Genomic DNA, 20,601 nt, shown 5'->3' with positions numbered 1-20,601 from the left:
CCTTTCTCATGCAAAGCACCATGGAATTAATGGTGCTATATAAATAAATAATAATAATAGTATGAATGGATACTATCTGTAATTAAGAAACGCTTACCCCCAGATATTTTAGTCAAATACAGAAATTTTATTTCATTGATGTAAGCAATATTTACATTGTCAAAAGATAATATATTGATGGAATCTAAAAAAAAAGTAAATGTTAATTATAAAATCATCTTCAAGTGCAGGTTTCCAGATCTCATGTCCAAGTCATTGTAATTGGATTCGCTAAATTGTACTGTTTGTTTGTTAGATGGATTTCTAGAACCTGCAAAAAAAAATTAAAATAATAAAAACACACAAATTAATTTATTAAAACTTTAATCCAAATAAATGACAGACATTGTGAGTGCCTCATATCTCTGTATTGAAATATTTGATACACTATATGACTACTTCGCCCATCGCAGCTCTTTTTCAGCAGGGTATTTCAAAAAGAAAAAGTGTAGTGTGCCAAGAACATAAGAACATGTACTTTACAGGGTAAATAACCTGCCCTCGCCATAAGAAAAAAAAAAAACCTGCTCACGGTGAATTAATATCAATAAATATTCTATTTTTCATATTTTTCCAGGGTACTCATAATAGAAATTCCTCCTTCTCAACTTATGTGATGCAGAAAATTCACTTTCCTCTCGCTTTTCTTGCCAACCTTCCTCAAATGTCATCTCTGACCTTAAACTTTATAATTTATCCAAATGATTATTGTAATAATGTTGTCATTTCAAGAAAAATCTACGTGCAATAGTCTATGATTGGCATATGAAACTTACCTCCCCATTTACTGTAAAATCTGTAATGGCATCAGTCGTACCATTATGTGTAACTGAAACACTGCTTGCACTTGTTCCAGGGCCCCAAACATATACGTGTCCAAGATAGAGGGGATTTTGCCATGATAGATAATTATTCGATTTCACTTCGCATTTGACAGTTTTCTGTTTAAACATAGAAATAAGAGTTTTACGTATAAAATAATTCTACTATTTATAATATACACGAAAGCAACATTAAAGGGAAGCGGTCACCAGGTTTTTGCTATGTAATATGAGAGCAGCATGAAGTAGGGTCAGAGACCCTGACTCCAGTGGTGTGTCACTTACTAGCCTGTTCGCGGTAGGCTCATTAATATCAATATTTTATCACGAGATTATCATTGGACTAGCTTTTGCGTGTCTTCTAGGCTTGCCGCTCTTTGTATCCCCGCTCCCTCCACTGATGAACAGCTTTCTCTCAATGCACTATGTGTACAGAAAGCTGCCAATTCAGGGGTGTGGGCGAGGTAATACACAGATCCATTTCAAAACTGCTGCACCCAGGAAACTAAGTGATACATAGCTGGAATCAAGGTCTCTGTCACAACATCATGATGCTCTCAGACAAGGTGACAAAAACCTGTTAACAGATTTGCTTTAACATATTTCTCTCTTTCTAATTATCTAAACATCCATATATTTATCAAAAATTCACAGAGATTAAAAAAAAAATGATTTTGATGCTGTTCTGCTTCAGTGAATTCCGCTTATTTGAGACCTTTGAAGGCAGCTATTGGACTGGGTACAAGAGAAACATTTCCAAGAAAACATGTTTATCTGTGCTTTGAAAAGCTGTGTACCTTATCAGCCGTGAACGTTCCCAGGAAATAACTCGTCATTTCTATTAAATGAGAAAAAGAAAATGTTAATATCAAGTTTAGTGTAAGACAGATCTTGCCTTTGTTTTACCATGTTGACCTTTCTAACTTTTTCATTTTTTGTTTCATTCTAAACCGCTTTATCAGTTCTCCAGGGAGGATGCACAGGGGGCCCACTGGTTTCACCTGAATGTATTGCGGTGCAGACTTTTTTTGGATTGGAATAGTTAATACAGCCGCCGACCTTTCAGAGGCCAGTTGCTGACATAAGTCCACACATCGCAGGTGGCACGTGAAAGTTACCTAGACAGGCAAACTGATGTCAGCCACCGGCCTCTAATAGGTCGGCGGCCATTTTAACATGACCATGATGGCTTTGCAGAGAGGATACCACGTGGCAGCGGGAGCACAGGCAGGTAGGAAGAATATATATATATATATATATATATATATATATATATATATATATATATATATATTTTTTTTTTTTTTTTTGCTTCTGTAGCATGACAAGGGACCAAGTGCATGGGGCCAGTGACATGGGGCCAGGATCAAGGACATGGGGCTAGGACATGGTGCTAAGACTTGGGGCCAGGACCAGGGACACGGGGCCAGGGCCAAGGGGCCAGGGAAATGAGGCCATGGGCATGGGGCCAGGACATAGGGCCGGGGCATGGGCCAGCACAAGTGACATGGGGACAGGATATGGGGCTGGGCGCATGGGGCCAGGACTAGAAACATGGGGCCAGTGGCATAGGGCTTGAACAGTGGCCAAGACCATTGAGATGGGGCCAGGGGTATGGGGCCAGGACATGGGACCATGGGCATGGAGCCACGGGCATGGGGTCAGGATCAATAACATGGGACCAGGGGCATTGGGCCAGGACATGGGGCTAGGTCTTTGGGCTGGGCACATGGAACCAGGACCGGAGACATGGAGACAAGGGAATGGGGCCACGACATGGGGCTTGAGACATGGGTCAGAGCAAGTGACATGGGGCAGGATATTGGGTCAATGGCATGAAGCCAGGACCAGAAACATGGCAACAGTGGCATGGGGCCAGGAGATGAGGCCATGATCAGTGACATCAGGGGGACATGATCAGGGGCCAGGACATGTGACATGGGGCCAGAATATGGGGCCAGGGACATGGGGCCTAGACATGGGGCCAGCACAAGAGACATGGGGCTAGGAGAAGGGAAATGGGTCAGGTACCAGGGACATGGAGCCAGTAACAAAGGGACTTGGAAATGGGGCATGCAGCATGATTCCATGGCCAGGGACATGGGTCCAGGACCTCGGGCATGGGAACAGGACCAGGGACATGGTCAAGAGACAAGGAGCCAGGACTTGGGGTTAGGACCAGGGACATGTGGCAAGGACCAGGGACATAGGGGACATGACCTGAGACATAGGGGCCAGGACCAGGGATGTGGAGACAGGATATGGAGCCAGTACCAGAGATATGGGGGCCCAAAATGTGGGACCTTATTAAAGGGGCCAGGTTGAGGAACGTAATTATTGTATGATGGCCAAAATGAGGAACCTACATTATTAGTTTATGGTGGCCTGACATAATTACTGTAGGAGGCTGATAGGAGACAGGTTTAATATACTTGTTTAATATTATTTACTTTTTAGAATACTGTTTCCATGTTACTGTGCATGTTGGCACTATGTCATTTTTTTTCTTCATTTGGCATTGTGAATATGTCTTGCAATGTGCTCTAGAAGTGATCAGCTATTGATAACTGTGTTATTTTCTGCAGCGACGAGTCCTGGCAATAAGAAGTGACTGAGGTCTGTGCCAGATGATGAAGAAAAGTGAAGAAGAAGGATTCTTTATTTCCATTAGCGATTAAATACTTGAAACAAGGTGCACTTACACCTTGCTAGGGTGGGAAAACTGCACTAAATATAATATAAAATAAAGTGCAATCGCAACCCGTGGTCCACCATGCAGAGAAGAACCTGCTGCTAGTGTGAACAAATGATGGAACAAAACAGCAAGTGCTACCTTAACCACACTGAGTTAACGCCACACAGAGTGAATGGAACACTGAGTACCAAGCTCAGCTACTTCACAGAGAGGTACTGCACTAAGAATGCTAAGTACTATACCCTGTTAATATCACAGGGATGTTAGCACATGGATTGAGTTTGCTCTGCAACTAAACTGTGCTATCCACACATATGAATGAAGCAGATGCTGTGCCAAGAGAAGAATCTCTTATGACGCTAGGTACAATACCCTGTCAACTTCATTGAGAGGAAGCATGAGGGTTGAGCTTGCTCTGTAACTGAACTGTGCTAACTGCATACATGAACAAAAGAGCTGCTAAGCCAAGTGGCTAGTTACCCCAGTTACCGGACTTGTGCCTCACCGGCACCCAAAGCCTGTAGCAAATTAGAGACTCTTGCATTGAGGTAAGGGTACAAAACCGCATGAGTGTGCTACCTGCCTGCCAATGTGTACAGTCATTGAGCATAGACAAACTCACACTAATACAATATAATGCGCCATTGACAGCCTTTTATAGACTAGGCTCCACCACAAACTCTGATGCCCAGTCAGTCGAGATATCGCCCGCAGGCCAAACTGGTGCTGCCACATCACCAGAGCAGCTAATGAAGCTAAAGAAAGACATAGCTGAACTAGAGCGGGTGTAGAGTAGAGCAACCATGCTTATTAGAGGACTGGGGGGTCTGCAATACCAAGATAGGTTATTACACTTGGGGCTATTTAGTTTGGAAAAATGAAGACTAAGGGGTGATCTTATTTTATTGTATAAGTATATGAGGGGACAGTACAAAGACCTTTCTATGATCTTTTTAACCATAGACCTGAGACAAGGAGGCATCTTTTATGTCTGGAGGAAAGAAGGTTTAAGCATAACAACAAACGCGGGTTCTTTACTGTAAGAGCAGTGAGACTATGGAACTCTCTGCCGTATGATGTTTGTAATGAGTGATTCGTTACTTAAATTTAAGAGGGGACTGCATGCCTTTCTTGAAAAGTATAATGTTACAGGTTATATATATATACTAGATTCCTTGATAGGGCGTTTATCCAGGGAACTAGTCTGATTGCCGTATGTGGAGTCGGGAAGGAATTTTTTTCCCCAATGTGGAGCTTACTCTTTGCCACATGTTTTTTTGTTTGCCTTCATCTGGATCAACTTGTTAGGGCATGTTAGGTTAGGCTATGGGTTGAACTAGATGGACTTAAAGTCTTCCTTCAAACTTAACCCCTTCCCGACCTGTGACACAGCGTATGTGTCATGAAAGTCGGTGCCATTCCGACCTGTGACGCATATGCTGTGTCACAGAAAGATCGCGTCCCTGCAGGCCGGGTGAAAGGGTTAACTCCAATTTCACCCGGCCTGCAGGGACAGGGGGAGTGGTAGTTTAGCCCAGGGGGGGTGGCTTCACCCCCCCGTGGATACGATCGCTCTGATTGGCTGTTGAAAGTGAAACTGCCAATCAGAGCGATTTGTAATATTTCACCTAAAAAACTGGTGAAATATTACAATCCAGCCATGGCCGATGCTGCAATATCATCGGCCATGGCTGGAAACACTTATGTGCACCCACCCCACCCCACCGATCGCCCCCCCCAGCCCTCCGATCTGTGGTCCGCTCCCCTCCGTCCTGTGCTCCGCTCCCCCGTCCTCCTGTCCGCTCCCCCCGTGCTCCAATCACACCCCCGTGCTCCAATCAAACCCCCTCGCACTCCGATCACCCCCCCGCACAGCGATCCCCCCCGTGCTCCGATCCACCCCCCTGCACAGCGATCCCCCACCCCGTGCTCCAATCCACCCCCCGTGTTCCGATCCACCCCCCCATGCTCCGATCCACCCCCCTCATGCTCCGACGCCCCCCCGTGCCCTGATCTCCCCCCCCCTTATACTTACCTAGCCTCCCGGGATCCGTCCGTCTTCTTTCCTGGGCGCCGCCATCTTCCAAAATGGCGGACGCATGTGCAGTGCGCCCGCCGAATCTGCCGGCCGGCAGATTCGTTCCAAAGTGAGTTTTGATCACTGAGATATAACCTATCTCAGTGATCAAAATAAGAAAAAATAGTAAATGCCCCCCCCCCTTTGTCACCCCCATAGGTAGGGACAATAAAAAATAATAATAATTTTTTTTCCACTAAGGTTGGGGTAGGAACTAGGGTTAGGGTTAGGGGTAGGGTTAGGGTTAGGGTTAGGGGTAGGGTTAGGGGTAGGGTTAGGGGTAGGGGTAGGGTTAGGGGTAGGGGTAGGGGTAGGGGTAGGGTTAGGGGTAGGGGTAGGGTTAGGGGTAGGGGTAGGGTTAGGGTTTCGGTATGTGCACACGTATTCTGTTCCTCTGCGGATTTTTCCGCTGCGGATTTGATAAATCCGCAGTGCTAAACGGCTGTGGATTTATCGCGGATTTACCGCAGTTTTTCTGCGCATTTCACTGCGGTTTTACAACTGCGATTTTCTATTGGAGCAGTTGTAAAACCGCTGCGGAATCCGCAGAAAGAAGTGACATGCTGCGGAATGTAAACCGCTGCGTTTCCGTGCAGTTTTTCCGCAGCATGTGTACAGCGATTTTTGTTTCCCATAGGTTTACATTGAACTGTAAACTCATGGGAAACTGCTGCGGATCCACATCGTTTTCCGCAGCATGTGCACATACCTTTAGAATTAGGCTATGTGCACACGGTGCGGATTTGGCTGCGGATTGGCAGCAGTGTTCCATCAGGTTTACAGTTCCATGTAAACATATGGAAAACCAAATCCGCTGTGCCCATGGTGCGGAAAATACCACGCGGAAATGCTGCGTTGTATTTTCTGCAGCATGTCAATTCGTTGTGCGGATTCCGCAGCGTTTTACACCTGTTCCTCAATAGGAATCCACAGGTGAAATCCGCACAAAAAACACTGGAAATCCACGGTAAATCCACAGGTAAAACGCAGTGCCCTTTACCCGCGGATTTTTCAAAAATGATGCTGAAAAATCTCACACGAATCCGCAACGTGGGCACATAGCCTTAGGGTTAGGGTTGGAATTAGGGTTGTGGTTAGGGGTGTGTTGGGGTTATGGGTGTGATTAGGGTTATGGCTACAGTTGGGATTAGGGTTAGGGGTGTGTTGGGGTTAGTGTTGGAGGTAGAATTGAGGGGTTTCCACTGTTTAGGCACATCAGGGGTCTCCAAACGCAACATGGCGCCACCATTGATTCCAGCCAATCTTGTATTCATAAAGTCAAATGGTGTTCCCTCACTTCCGAGCCCCGACGTGTGCCCAAACAGTGGTTTACCCCCACATATGGTGTACCAGCATACTCAGGACAAACTGCGCAACAAATACTGGGGTCCAATTTCTCCTGTTACCCTTGTGAAAATAAAAAAATGCTTGCTAAAACATCATTTTTGAGGAAAGAAAAATTATTTTTTATTTTCACGGCTCTGCGTTGTAAACGTCTGTGAAGCACTTGGGGGTTCAAAGTGCTCACCACATATCTAGATAAGTTCCTTGTGGGGTCTAGTTTCTAAAATGGGGTCACTTGTGGGGGGTTTCTGCTGTTTAGGCACACCAGGGGCTCTGCAAACGCAACGTGACGCCCGCAGACCATTCCATCAAAGTCTGCATTTCAAAAGTCACTACTTCCCTTCTGAGCCCCGACGTGTGCCCAAACAGTGGTTTACCCCCACACATGGGGTATCAGCGTACTCAGGAGAAACTGGACAACAGCTTTTGGGGTCCAATTTCTCCTGTAACCCTTGGGAAAATAAAAAATTCTGGGCTAAAAATTATTTTTGAGGAAAGAAAACGTATTTATTATTTTCACGGCTCTGTGTTATAAACTTCTGTAAAGCACTTGGGGGTTGAAAGTGCTCACCACATATCTAGATAAGTTCCTTTTGGGGTCTAGTTTCCAAAATGGGGTCACTTGTGGGGGGTTTCTACTGTTTAGGCACACCAGGGGCTCTGCAAACGCAACGTGACGCCCGCAGACCATTCCATCAAAGTCTGCATTTCAAAAGTCACTACTTCCCTTCTGAGCCCCGACGTGTGACCAAACAGTGGTTTACCCCCACACATGGGGTATCAGCTTACTCAGGAGAAACTGGACAACAACTTTTGTGGTCCAATTTGTCCTGTAACCCTTGGGAAGATAAAAAATTCTGGGCTAAACAATTATTTTTAAGGAAAGAAAACGTATTTATTATTTTCACTGCTCTGTGTTATGAACTTCTGTGAAGCACTTGGGAGTTCAAAGTGCTCACCTCACATCTAGATAAGTTCCTTTCGGGGTCTAGTTTCCAAAATGGGGTCACTTGTGGGGGGTTTCTACTGTTTAGGCACACCAGGGGCTCTGCAAACGCAACGTGACGCCCGCAGACCATTCCATCAAAGTCTGCATTTCAAAAGTCACTACTTCCCTTCTGAGCCCCGACGTGTGACCAAACAGTGGTTTACCCCCACACATGGGGTATCAGCTTACTCAGGAGAAACTGGACAACAACTTTTGTGGTCCAATTTGTCCTGTAACCCTTGGGAAGATAAAAAATTCTGGGCTAAACAATTATTTTTAAGGAAAGAAAACGTATTTATTATTTTCACTGCTCTGTGTTATGAACTTCTGTGAAGCACTTGGGAGTTCAAAGTGCTCACCTCACATCTAGATAAGTTCCTTTCGGGGTCTAGTTTCCAAAATGGGGTCACTTGTGGGGGGTTTCTACTGTTTAGCCACATCAGGGGCTCTGCAAACGCAACGTGACGCCCGCAGAGCATTCCATCAAAGTCTGCATTTCAAAACGTCACTACTTCACTTCCGAGCCCCAGCATGTGCCTAAACAGTGGTTTACCCCCACATATGGGGTATCAGCGTACTCAGGAGAAACTGTACAACAAATATTGGGGTCAAATTTCTCCTGTTACACTTGGGAAAATAAAAAATTGTGGGCTAAAAAATCATTTTTGAGAAAAGAATTTTTTTTTTAATTTTCATGGCTCTGCGTTATAAACTTTTGTGAAGCACTTGAGGGTTCAAAGTGCTCACCACACATCTAGATTAGTTCCTTTGGGGGTCTAGTTTCCAAAATGGGGTCATTTGTGGGGGATCTCCAATGTTTAGGCACACAGGGGCTCTCCAAACGCGACATGGTGTCCGCTAATGATTGGAGCTAATTTTCCATTTAAAAAGCCAAATGGCGTGCCTTCCCTTCTGAGCCCTGCCGTGCGCCCAAACAGTGGTTTACCCCCACATATGGGGTATCTGCGTACTCAGGACAAACTGGACAACAACATTTGTGGTCCAATTTCTCCTACAACCATTGGCAAAATAGGAAATTCCAGGCTAAAAAATCATTTTTGAGAAAAGAAAAATTATTTTTTATTTTCATGGCTCTGCATTATAAACTTCTGTGAAGCACCTGGGGGTTTAAAGTACTCAGTATGCATCTAGATAAGTTCCTTGGGGGGGTCTAGTTTCCAAAATGGGGTTACTTGTGGGGGAGCTCCAATGCATAGGCACACAGGGGCTCTCCAAACGCGACATGGTATCCGCTAACAATTGGAGCTAATTTTCCATTCAAAAAGTCAAAAGGCGCGCCTTCCCTTCCGAGCCCTGCCGTGTGCCCAAACAGTGGTTTACTTCCACATATGAAGTATCGGCGTACTCGGGAGAAATTGCTCAACAAATTTCAGGATCCATTTTATCCAACAGGATAAAATGGATCCTAAAATTTGTTTGGCAATTTCTCCTGAGTACACCGATACTTCACATGTGGGGGTAAACCACTGTTTGGGCACATGGTAAGGCTCGGAAGGGAAGGAGCGCCATTTGACTTTTTGAATGAAAAATAATCTCCATCGATAGCGGACACCATGTCGCGTTTGGAGAGACCCTGTGTGCTTAAACATTGGAGCTCCCCCACAAGTGACCCCATTTTGGAAACTGGACCCCCCAAGGAACTTATCTAGATGCCTAGTGAGCACTTTAAACCCTCAGGTGCTTCACAAATTGATCCGTAAAAATGAAAAAGTACTTTTTTTTCACAAAAAATTTATTTTCGCCTCAATTTTTTCATTTTCACATGGGCAATAGGATAAAATGGATCCTAAAATTTGTTGAGCAATTTCTCCCGAGTACGCCGATACCTCATATGTGGGGGTAAACCACTGTTTGGGCACACGGCAGGGCTCGGAAGGGAAGGCGCGCCTTTTAACTTTTTGAATGGAAAATTAGCTCCAATTGTTAGCGGACACCATGTCGCATTTGGAGAGCCCCTGTGTGCCTATGCAATGGAGCTCCCCCACAAGTGACCCCATTTTGGAAACTAGACCCCCCAAGGAACTTATCTAGATGCATACTGAGCACTTTAAACCCCCAGGTGCTTCACAGAAGTTTATAATGCAGAGCCATGAAAATAAAAAATAATTTTTCTTTTCTCAAAAATGATTTTTTAGCCTGGAATTTCCTATTTTGCCAATGGTAATAGGAGAAATTGGACCACAAATGTTGTTGTCCAGTTTGTCCTGAGTATGCAGATACCCCATATGTGGGGGTAAACCACTGTTTGGGCGCACGGCAGGGCTCAGAAGGGAAGGCACGCCATTTGGCTTTTTAAATGGAAAATTATCTCCAATCATTAGCGGACACCATGTCGCGTTTGGAGAGCCCCTGTGTGCCTAAACATTGGAGATCCCCCACAAATTACCCCATTTTGGAAACTAGACCCCCAAAGGAACTAATCTAGATGTGTAGTGAGCACTTTGAACCCTCAAGTGCTTCACAGAAGTTTATAACGCAGAGCCATGAAAATAAAAAAAAAAAATTATTTTCTCAAAAATGAATTTTAGCCCGCAATTTTTTATTTTCCCAAGGGTAACAGGAGAAATTTGACCCCAAAAGTTGTTGTCCAGTTTCTCCTGAGTACGCTGATACCCCATATGTGGGGGTAAACCACTGTTTAGGCACATGCTGGGGCTCGGAAGTGAAGTAGTGACGTTTTGAAATGCAGACTTTGATGGAATGCTCTGCGGGCGTCACGTTGCGTTTGCAGAGCCCCTGATGTGGCTAAACAGTAGAAACCCCCCACAAGTGACCCCATTTTGGAAACTAGACCCCGAAAGGAACTTATCTAGATGTGAGGTGAGCACTTTGAACCCCCAAGTGCTTCACAGAAGTTCATAACACAGAGCAGTGAAAATAATAAATACGTTTTCTTTCCTCAAAAATAATTTTTTAGCCCAGAATTTTTTATTTTCCCAAGGGTTACAGGAGAAATTGGACCACAAAAGTTGTTGTCCAGTTTCTCCTGAGTACGCTGATACCCCATGTGTGGGGGTAAACCACTGTTTGGGCACACGTGGGGGCTCAGAAGGGAAGTAGTGACTTTTGAAATGCAGACTTTGATGGAATGGTCTGCGGGCGTCACATTGCGTTTGCAGAGCCCCTGGTGTGCCTAAACAGTAGAAACCCCCCACAAGTGACCCCATTTTGGAAACTAGACCCCCAAAGGAACTTATCTAGATGTGTGGTGAGCACTTTCAACCCCCAAGTGCTTTACAGAAGTTTATAACGCAGAGCCGTGAAAATAATAAATACGTTTTCTTTCCTCAAAAATAATTTTTTAGCCCAGAATTTTTTATTTTCCCAAGGGTTACAGGAGAAATTGGACCACAAAAGTTGTTGTCCAGTTTCTCCTGAGTACGCTGATGCCCCATGTGTGGGGGTAAACCACTGTTTGGGCACACGTGGGGGCTCAGAAGGGAAGTAGTGACTTTTGAAATGCAGACTTTGATGGAATGGTCTGCGGGCGTCACGTTGCGTTTGCAGAGCCCCTGGTGTGCCTAAACAGTAGAAACCCCCCACAAGTGACCCCATTTTGGAAACTAGACCCCCCAAGGAACTTATCTAGATATGTGGTGAGCACTTTGAACCCCCAAGTGCTTCACAGACGTTTACAACGCAGAGCCGTGAAAATAAAAAATCATTTTTCTTTCCTCAAAAATGATGTTTTAGCAAGCAATTTTTTATTTTCTCAAGGGTAACAGGAGAAATTGGACCCCAGTAATTGTTGCGCAGTTTGTCCTGAGTATGCTGGTACCCCATATGTGGGGGTAAACCACTGTTTGGGCACACGTCGGGGTTCGGAAGTGAGGGAGCACCATTTGAATTTTTGAATACAAGATTGGCTGGAATCAATGGTGGCGCCATGTTGCGTTTGGAGATCCCCTGAAGTGCCTAAACAGTGGAAACCCCTCAATTCTACCTCCAACACACCCCTAACCCTTATCCCAACTGTAGCCGTAACCCTAATCACAACCCTAACCCCAACACACCCCTAACCACAACCCTAACCCCAACACACCCCTAACCCTAACCACAACCCTAATTCCAACCCAACTCTAAGGCTATGTGCCAACGTTGCGGATTCGTATGAGATTTTTCAGCATCATTTTTGAAAAATCCGCGGGTAAAAGGCACTGCGTTTTACCTGTGGATTTACCGTGGATTTCCAGTGTTTTTTGTGCGGATTTCACCTGTGGATTCCTATTGAGGAACAGGTGTAAAACGCTGCGGAATCCGCACAAAGAATTGGCATGCTGCGGAAAATACAACGCAGCGTTCCCGCGCGGTATTTTCTGCACCATGGGCACAGCGGATTTGGTTTTCCATATGTTTACATGGTACTGTAAACCCGATGGAACACTGCTGCGGATCCGCAGCGGCCAATCCGCACCGTGTGCACATAGCCTAATTCTAAAGGTATGTGCACACGCTGCGGAAAACGCTGCGGATCCGCAGCAGTTTCCCATGAGTTTACAGTTCAATGTGAACCTATGGGAACCAAAAATCGCTGTACACATGCTGCGGAAAAACTGCACGGAAACGCAGCGGTTTACATTCCGCAGCATGTCACTTCTTTCTGCGGATTCCGCAGCGGTTTTAGAACTGCTCCAATAGAAAATCGCAGTTGTAAAACCGCAGTGAAATGCGCAGAAAAACCGCGGTAAATCCACGATAAATCGGCAGCGGTTTAGCACTGTGGATTTTTCAAATCCGCTGCGGAAAAATCCGCATAGGACCAGAATACGTGTGCACATACCGAAACCCTAACCCTAGCCCTAACCCTACCCCTAACCCTACCCCTACCCCTAACCCTAGCCCTAACCCTACCCCTACCCCTAACCCTACCCCTAACCCTAACCCTACCCCTAACCCTAACCCTACCCCTAACCCTACCCCTAACCCTAACCCTAGTTCTTACCCCAACCTTAGTGAAAAAAAAAAAATTCTTTATTTTTTTTATTGTCCCTATCTATGGGGGTGACAAAGGGGGGGGTCATTTACTATTTTTTTTATTTTGATCACTGAGATAGGATATATCTCAGTGATCAAAATTCACTCTGGAACGAATCTGCCGGCCGGCAGATTCGGCGGGCGCACTGCACATGCGCCCGCCATTTTGGAAGATGGCGGCGCCCAGGAAAGAAGACGGACGGACCTCGGGCGGCCAGGTAAGTATAAGGGGGGGGAGATCAGGGCACGGGGGGGCGTCGGAGCACGGGGGGGTGGATCGGATCATGGGGGGTGGATCGGAACACGGGAGGGAGGATTGGAGCACGGGGAAGGATTGGAGCACGGGGTGAGGGATCGCTGTGCGGGGGGGGTGGATCGGAGCACGGGGGGGTCGCTGTGTGCGGGGGGGGGATCGGAGTGCGGGGGGGTTTGATTGCAGCACATGGGGTGTGATTGGTGCACGGGGAAGCGGACAGGAGGACGGGGGAGCGGAGCACAGGACGGAGGGGAGCGGACCACAGATCGGGGGGCTGGGGGGGCGATCGGAGGGGTGGGGTGGGTGCACATAAGTGTTTCCAGCCATGGCCGATGATATTGCAGCATCGGCCATGGCTGGATTGTAATATTTCACCAGTTTTTTAGGTGAAATATTACAAATCGCTCTGATTGGCAGTTTCACTTTCAACAGCCAATCAGAGCGATCGTAGCCACGAGGGGGTGAAGCCACCCCCCCTGGGCTAAACTACCACTCCCCCTGTCCCTGCAGATCGGGTGAAATGGGAGTTAACCCTTTCACCCGGCCTGCAGGGACGCGATCTTTCCATGACGCATATGCTGCGTCATGGGTCGGAATGGCACCGACTTTCATGACGCAGCGTATGCGTCAAAGGTCGGGAAGGGGTTAAGGTCAAAATAGGCTGGGTCATGAAGGGGTTAATAACTATGTTACTATGTAATGTCTGACCACCAATAAGAAGATGCTACATCAGGGACATGCTCAATAAAGTGATCTCTGGACTTAAACTCCAGAGCACAAGGCTGCACCTGCATATCACTGATTACCATAGACTTGGCTGAAGAGCCAGCAGTAGCCAAACGTATACCATAAGCATGAGCAAGATGCTGGGACCGATATCTGTGCTGAGCAGCAATCGCAGCATCCAGACCTGAATGGGAGAAAACAGTACCAGATAATGCTTGGGCTCTATCCTGCGCAGCGGGAGAATCCCAACACCTGACACACCTTCTCTCCAGTTCTCCGGTAAATACAAGTAATCACCTCTCCACAGGATAAGTGATAACTTATTGATTGGTGTAGGTCTGGGACCCGCACCGATCATCAGAATGTAGAGCTTTTCTCCCTATTAAACTGGAACAGCATGTGCGACTTGACCACTGATCCATTCATTCCTTAAATGACTGCGAACACTGCGCTTACTTTTTTCTGGAAACCCCAAACAGAATAAATGGAGTTGCGGTCAGACATTCCACCTGCCATTCCATTTTATAATGGGAATAAAACTTCTCAATTCTTCCAATTAATGAGGTTTCCAATGGTCCTGCTCAAATAATCAACAAGTTATCAACTAACCTGTGAAGCCCATGGTGTGTTTTAACCAAAGAAGCCCTTTAATGCAACTATTGTAATTGTAAAACACAGTTAGGGTGGTGCACAGTACATGTGCAGGAGCATCCTTTGTTTTAAAGTCAAAGCTCCACTATAATGGTAATAATGGCTAACAGATATTTGCATACAGATGTAAGATGGGCGCCTAGAGTCAATTCCTCCTGTGGGCCCAAGATACTCCAGACCAACGTTGTTAACCTACCAAACGTTTTTAGTGAATTGTATTTTATACAGTACATTCTTGTATTATTATTAGGAAGAACTTACCTATACTTTCCCCATCGTCCCAGAAAAGATTGCCTTCAGCTTTTTCCAAATCATCCAAAGCTACCAAAAGTCCGATAAAATTTTTGCGGCTGCAATTAAAAGAAACATTATATTTTTTTTTTAAAGTTACTTATTGTTGTATAACTTCAATCTATCATCATACAGTGTTGATCTAGATCATGTAAAGGAAAAAAAATGCACAGTGAAGTAGTTGTTGAAAACAATCCTCTAAATACATCAACTCTAAATAAATCACTTGGTCAGTCACTCATATTAAGTACTGTAATCATTTACCTGTTCTTAGACACGAATCTAAACCACTTTAACCCCATTTACTGCATAACCAAGGTCTCGTGCTTATGGATTACCAGATTTCCTCTATATAATCACCATCTTTTAACCCTTTACACACTTAACAAAAAGTATTTTATAGTAGTCCCGCAATGTAAGCTAATGGACGTTCTATTTATCTTTTGTGCCACCCATAGGCACCACTCTGCTTGTGATTGACATGAATGATGTCTCCTATAACATCCACACAGTTCATACAAATCTCATTAGCACTGCTCTGTTGAAGGCAGAGCAATCTCCTTGTCAGTGCATGTGCTAGATCAATGCTTCCCAAACTCCAGTCCTCATGTCCCCCAACACGTCATGTTTTCACAATTTCCTTGGTATTGCATAGTATTATTAAGGCTTCAGAAACTGCCACAGGTTCTCTCACCAGTGAAATACTATGGAAATCCTGAAAACATGATGTGTTGGAGGCCGTAGGGATGGGGATTCGGAAACAATGTACTAGATGAACTGTGTGGATGACCATATAGGAGAAATAATTCATAGCAATCAATCAAACAATCAATCAATCAATCAGTTTTTGAACATTCATAGTAGTGTGTTTTGGAGATGTAATTGAGCTTGTCATTTTTATTGTAAGGTCTAATTTGCTTTTTGGAAAATTACAATTGTGCTTTTGTGTTGCTGTTTGGAATATTTTTTATAACCCAACCCCGACGTTTACTTCTTAGTGTTTTGTCCCTGGTTTGTTTGATATTGTTGTTTGGTTGGTGGTGCCTCTTGCTTAATGTTGTTGTAGCCTCTGTGGCTTTACAGAAATGAGTGCATGTACTGACAGACCATGTGACACTTAGATTGCACACAGGGGGACTTCCTTTCACTAAGCATATGACTTATGAAAGTAGTTGCTTGCACCAGAAACTTTTAGGGGCTTCATAGCAAAAGGGGTGAATAGTCGTATGCAAATGACAATTTTAGTTATTTGATCCCATAAATTTAAGTTATGCCTACATTTTTCTCACTTCACCAACTTAGACTATTTTGTGATGATGCATCACACACAAATTGGATTACAAAAATATTTAAACACAGGTTGTAATTAGTGATGAGCGAGTGTGCTCTTTTCTCGGGTGATCTCGTAGTATTTATTAGAGCTCGGAGATTTAGTTTTTGTTGACTCAGCTGCATGATTTACAGCTGCTAGCCAGCCTGAGTACATGTGGCGGTTGCCTGGTTGCTAGGGAATCCCCACAGGTATTCAAGCTGGCTACCAGCTGTAAATCATGCAGCTGAGGCAACAAAAACGAAATCTCTGAGCACTTACAAATACTCGGAGATCGCCCGAGCGTGATCGGGAAAACCCGAGCAACAAGTATACTCGCTCATCACTAGTTTGTAATGTAACACAATAGGTAAAAAGCCAAAGGGATGAATTCTTTTGCAAGCCACTGTAATTGCTTACTGTTATACATCATATTGTTCTAAAGGTATACACTGTTTGGAAAATATGGAACACATTACTTTAAAAACAGAACTAAAATAATGATGGACTTTAATGATTATGGGTGCGTAGAAATCAACCAGCTATTTTCATAGTGATAAGAGATCCAGTAACCATGTTGCCAGTGCTCAGCACTGCTAATAGGGCCCCTTTATATATTACACTGCAGAAATGGTCAGGCTTAATTGGATCACTGATTTAGTTACTTTTGGAATGATACTTGTGGTGGCAGTGAAGCTGTGTTGCTACTGTTCTCCATGCATTGATCACTTGGGCACAGTGACAGTACCCATTTGTGTAAAGTGCCCTGACTTCCTCATGTCCTTAAAGTACTTACTTCTACAATCAGTAACTGGAAATTGTTAAAGAGAAACATAGGTAATCAAATACAATTGCCTTATGATTGATTTTGAAGAGTTTCTGATGTATCAATATAACTAATATTGTCTTGCTAGGTTAGTAGCATAAGTGCACTGGCCCTCTCCATTATTTGTATAGCATTGCCATTCTTATTCATTTTGCGTCAATATGGTAGCTGTTGTATCTATACAATTACAACACAATACATAAATAATAAAAATAATAATGTCAATGATGTCATCTGCCCACCTGTAAACAGTGTTATTAGCAGGATCTTGCCATGGTATGATATATCCACCTCTAACATGAAGATTAATGATTTCAAGCGGAGCATTCAATTTCACTTTCTTACCCCTTTCTCCAACCACATTACCCTATAATGGAAACATATTTTTATTACATTTTAGTAAAATGCATCATTAATGTTATGGGATTGGAGGTTGAGTATGTGTGCCGCTGTTTCCTTCAGAGTCCGTGTGACCGTGAGAGTGTTGCATTTAAAGGGAACCTGTAGGATTGTGCACAGTAACTTACAGACAATGTCAGATTGTCACCGTTATACTGATTAAAGTGAAACTGTCAGCAGTGTTGGCAAATATAAGATACCGCAATCACCTTTCAGGGCTTATACACAGCATTCTATAATGCTGTATATAAGTCCCCAACCCGACCTGAAAAATAAGTTTTATTACACTCACCTGCAGGGTGGTCCAGTCCGATGGGTGTCGCTGGTCTTGGTCCGGTGCCTCCCATCTTCTTATGATCGCCGCCCTCCTGCTCGTTTCTTGAACATGACGCAACGCTACATCATTCACACAGCCTCCCCGGGATCGCGTTCATGAGCAGGCGTATTTCTCTGCCCTGTTTAGGGCAGAGCAAAGTACTGCAGTCCACAGGTGCCAGGGCTCAGTACCTATATACACCGATAACTGCTACTGCGCAGGTGCGGTGGGCACCATTTTCAATATTTTTTTAATATAAAGATAACCTTAACCATATTAATTCTACACACAGTACAAATGCTATAATGCTGCAGATGAGGTGCCACGCCTGGCGTCTGCCGGCAGAATGTTTTTGTTTTCAATATGTATATATAATCTTCATTATGTAAACTAGGGGCCATGTCACTGAGGGTTTAGTGATCTGTCAGCAGTCTTCATTATGAATAGCTAATCAGAGCACCACATGTAGACCCCCCACAGGCCGCCCCGGAGTACCAACATATTATTAAGTCAAAACTGAAAATAAAGATTAAACAACAACCACAAGATGGATTTCATCAACCAAAGTATCATTTTAATCAGTATAACGGCGCCAACCTGACAGTGTCTGTAGGTTACTGTGTACAACCATGCTGACAGGTTCCCTGTAAAGGGAACCTGTCACCTGAATTTGGTGGGACTGGTTTTCGGTCATATGGGCGGAGTTTTCAGGTGTTTGATTCACCCTTTCCTTACCCGCTGGCTGCATGCTGGCCACAATATTGGATTGAAGTTCATTCTCTGTCAGCCGTAGTACACGCCTGCGCAAGGCAATCTTAACTTGCGCAGGCGTGTACTATGGAGGATGCACTGGTATGTATAACACAAGAGATCAAATGGTTGCTGATTCAAGTTCACTAAGGGGACTATTAAAAATAGTAAAAAGTTAAAATAATCTTTTAAAAAAATATGAAAATAAAAACATAAACAAACATTCAAATCACCTCCCCTTTGCCCCAATAAAACAATAAGAAACTCACATATTTGGTATTCTGAAAATAAATTACTATTGGAGTAGCCACAAGCCACCAAGATGAGTCAAAATAATATTACTAATAGGAAAAATATAATCAAATCTTTTTCCTATGTATTCCTTTTCCCTTATAAGCTGATGTACTATGGGTTATTGAATTTCCTCCTGCACGTTTTCATCCTTATTACACCATTACTACACTGAATGTACATATGCATATTCTATTAAATATTTTTTCAATAAAAATGTGTTTACTCTAGGTCATCTTGATGGTTTGTGGCTAATCCAATAGTAATTTATTATGGGTATGTAATAGTTTGGGAGTAATTCACTTCTCAGTAAATTATTTTCATTGTTAGGGGTAAGTTTATACATTGCTATATTCCCAGACTCGCACCATATGTTATATGCATATTTATTTTCTTTGTCATATATTTCTTATAGTTGAGTTCATAAAAGTCTAATCCATCAAAATATAAAATTAGTTAATTCAGTTGGTAAATGAGAAAAAAAGCGAAACTCCAGAATTACATTTTTTTTTGCTCGCCGCAATCAAATGTAATAACAGGAGATCAAAACATCATATCTATTCCAAAATGATATCAGTTAAAACATCAGCCCAGGGCATAAAAAAATAAATGCCCCACACAGCCTCTTAATCCCAAAAACATAAGGTGTAATGATCTCAGAAAATGGCAACACAAGCAAAATATATTTTTTTTTACAAGTTTCCGAATATTTTTCACTTCTTAAATAAAACAAAAACAAGAATTAAGCATGATTGGTATCTGTGAAAATATACTGACCTGGAAAATCTTTTTGCCCTGTCAGTTTTAGCTTATAGTGAACATTGTAAATGAATAAAAAAAAATTGTGAATTGTACTTTTTTTTGCATTTTCAGTGCACTTGGAATTTTACTCGCTTTCCAGTGCATGACATAAAAAAATAATAATGTCCTTCAAATATATAAATTCTCATAGGCCTCAAACGGTTTTTTGAATTGAAAAATAAAAAAAATTCTGGCTCTTGGAAGAAGGTGAGGGAAAAACGGAAATGGAAAAATGAAAAATGGCCCAGTCAAGAAAGGCTTAACCGAAAGCACACATGAAGATTTAGACAACATTTCTTCCTGAGTTTTGATGTAACGACAGATTTTGTAAATAGTAACTTAAACTGCCCAATTTATTCCCTTTCACCTCCCAAAACATTTAGTAAGGGCCTTAGTATGACACCCAATCTTACCGTATGATAGTTATACCAACGAGCCTTTGGTATATAGGCATCTACTTCTGTTTGTTTCTAAAACAGAAAAACATATTTGTCATGTATCAATAATTGTCAGCAGTAAAATGTAATCACAAAGATTACTAAAGACAAATGCAACAATTGTACATAAGAAGAAATAATTCTGCTGCATGGTTTAGTTTATTGATAATTGTAGAAAATGCTAAATGTTTTGGTATATAAAATGACTATTTTGTGCATCTTTATTTTCTTAATCAGGTTCAATACATTAATGTTAGCGATGATTGAATCCAGGTTCGGCAAAGTTTAAGAAAAAAATTAATTGGCAGGTACTCCAATTGCCTTAAAGACATAGTGTTGATTTTCTATTCATTTGCATGTCTGTCACACTTAAATGTTTCAGATCACCAAACAAATTTAAATATTAGACAAAGATAAAACAAGCAAACACAAAATGCAGTTTTCATATTAAGTTCTTTATTATTAAGAGAAAAAGAAATGCAAACCTACAGGGCCCTGTGTGAAAAATGTATTGCCCCGTAAGCCTAATAACTGGCTGGGCCACCCTTAGCAGCAACAACTGCAATCAAGTGTTTGTGATAACTGGCAG

At 43.3% G+C, this 20,601-nt stretch overlaps 1 protein-coding gene across 2 annotated transcripts in view; it reads right to left on the bottom strand.

Moving 5' to 3' along the window:
- Positions 1 to 106: 106 nt before the first annotated feature.
- Positions 107 to 20,601, bottom strand: part of SI (sucrase-isomaltase) — a 427,600-nt gene continuing 407,105 nt past the window's right edge. For both annotated transcript variants that reach the window (XM_069727394.1, XM_069727395.1), the window contains 6 exons: positions 19,989 to 20,045; positions 17,261 to 17,385; positions 14,854 to 14,942; positions 1,658 to 1,698; positions 816 to 980; positions 107 to 310 (listed from right to left, as the gene is read on the bottom strand). In XM_069727394.1, the coding sequence (XP_069583495.1) occupies positions 242 to 310; positions 816 to 980; positions 1,658 to 1,698; positions 14,854 to 14,942; positions 17,261 to 17,385; positions 19,989 to 20,045 (546 nt within the window). In that variant the 3' untranslated portion in view covers positions 107 to 241. The remainder of the gene's footprint in view (positions 311 to 815; positions 981 to 1,657; positions 1,699 to 14,853; positions 14,943 to 17,260; positions 17,386 to 19,988; positions 20,046 to 20,601) is intronic.

The sequence above is a fragment of the Ranitomeya imitator genome, chromosome 5 (assembly GCF_032444005.1).
Source record: "Ranitomeya imitator isolate aRanImi1 chromosome 5, aRanImi1.pri, whole genome shotgun sequence".
NCBI lineage: Eukaryota > Metazoa > Chordata > Amphibia > Anura > Dendrobatidae > Ranitomeya > Ranitomeya imitator.
This window is presented reverse-complemented; position numbering and strand designations above follow the sequence as displayed.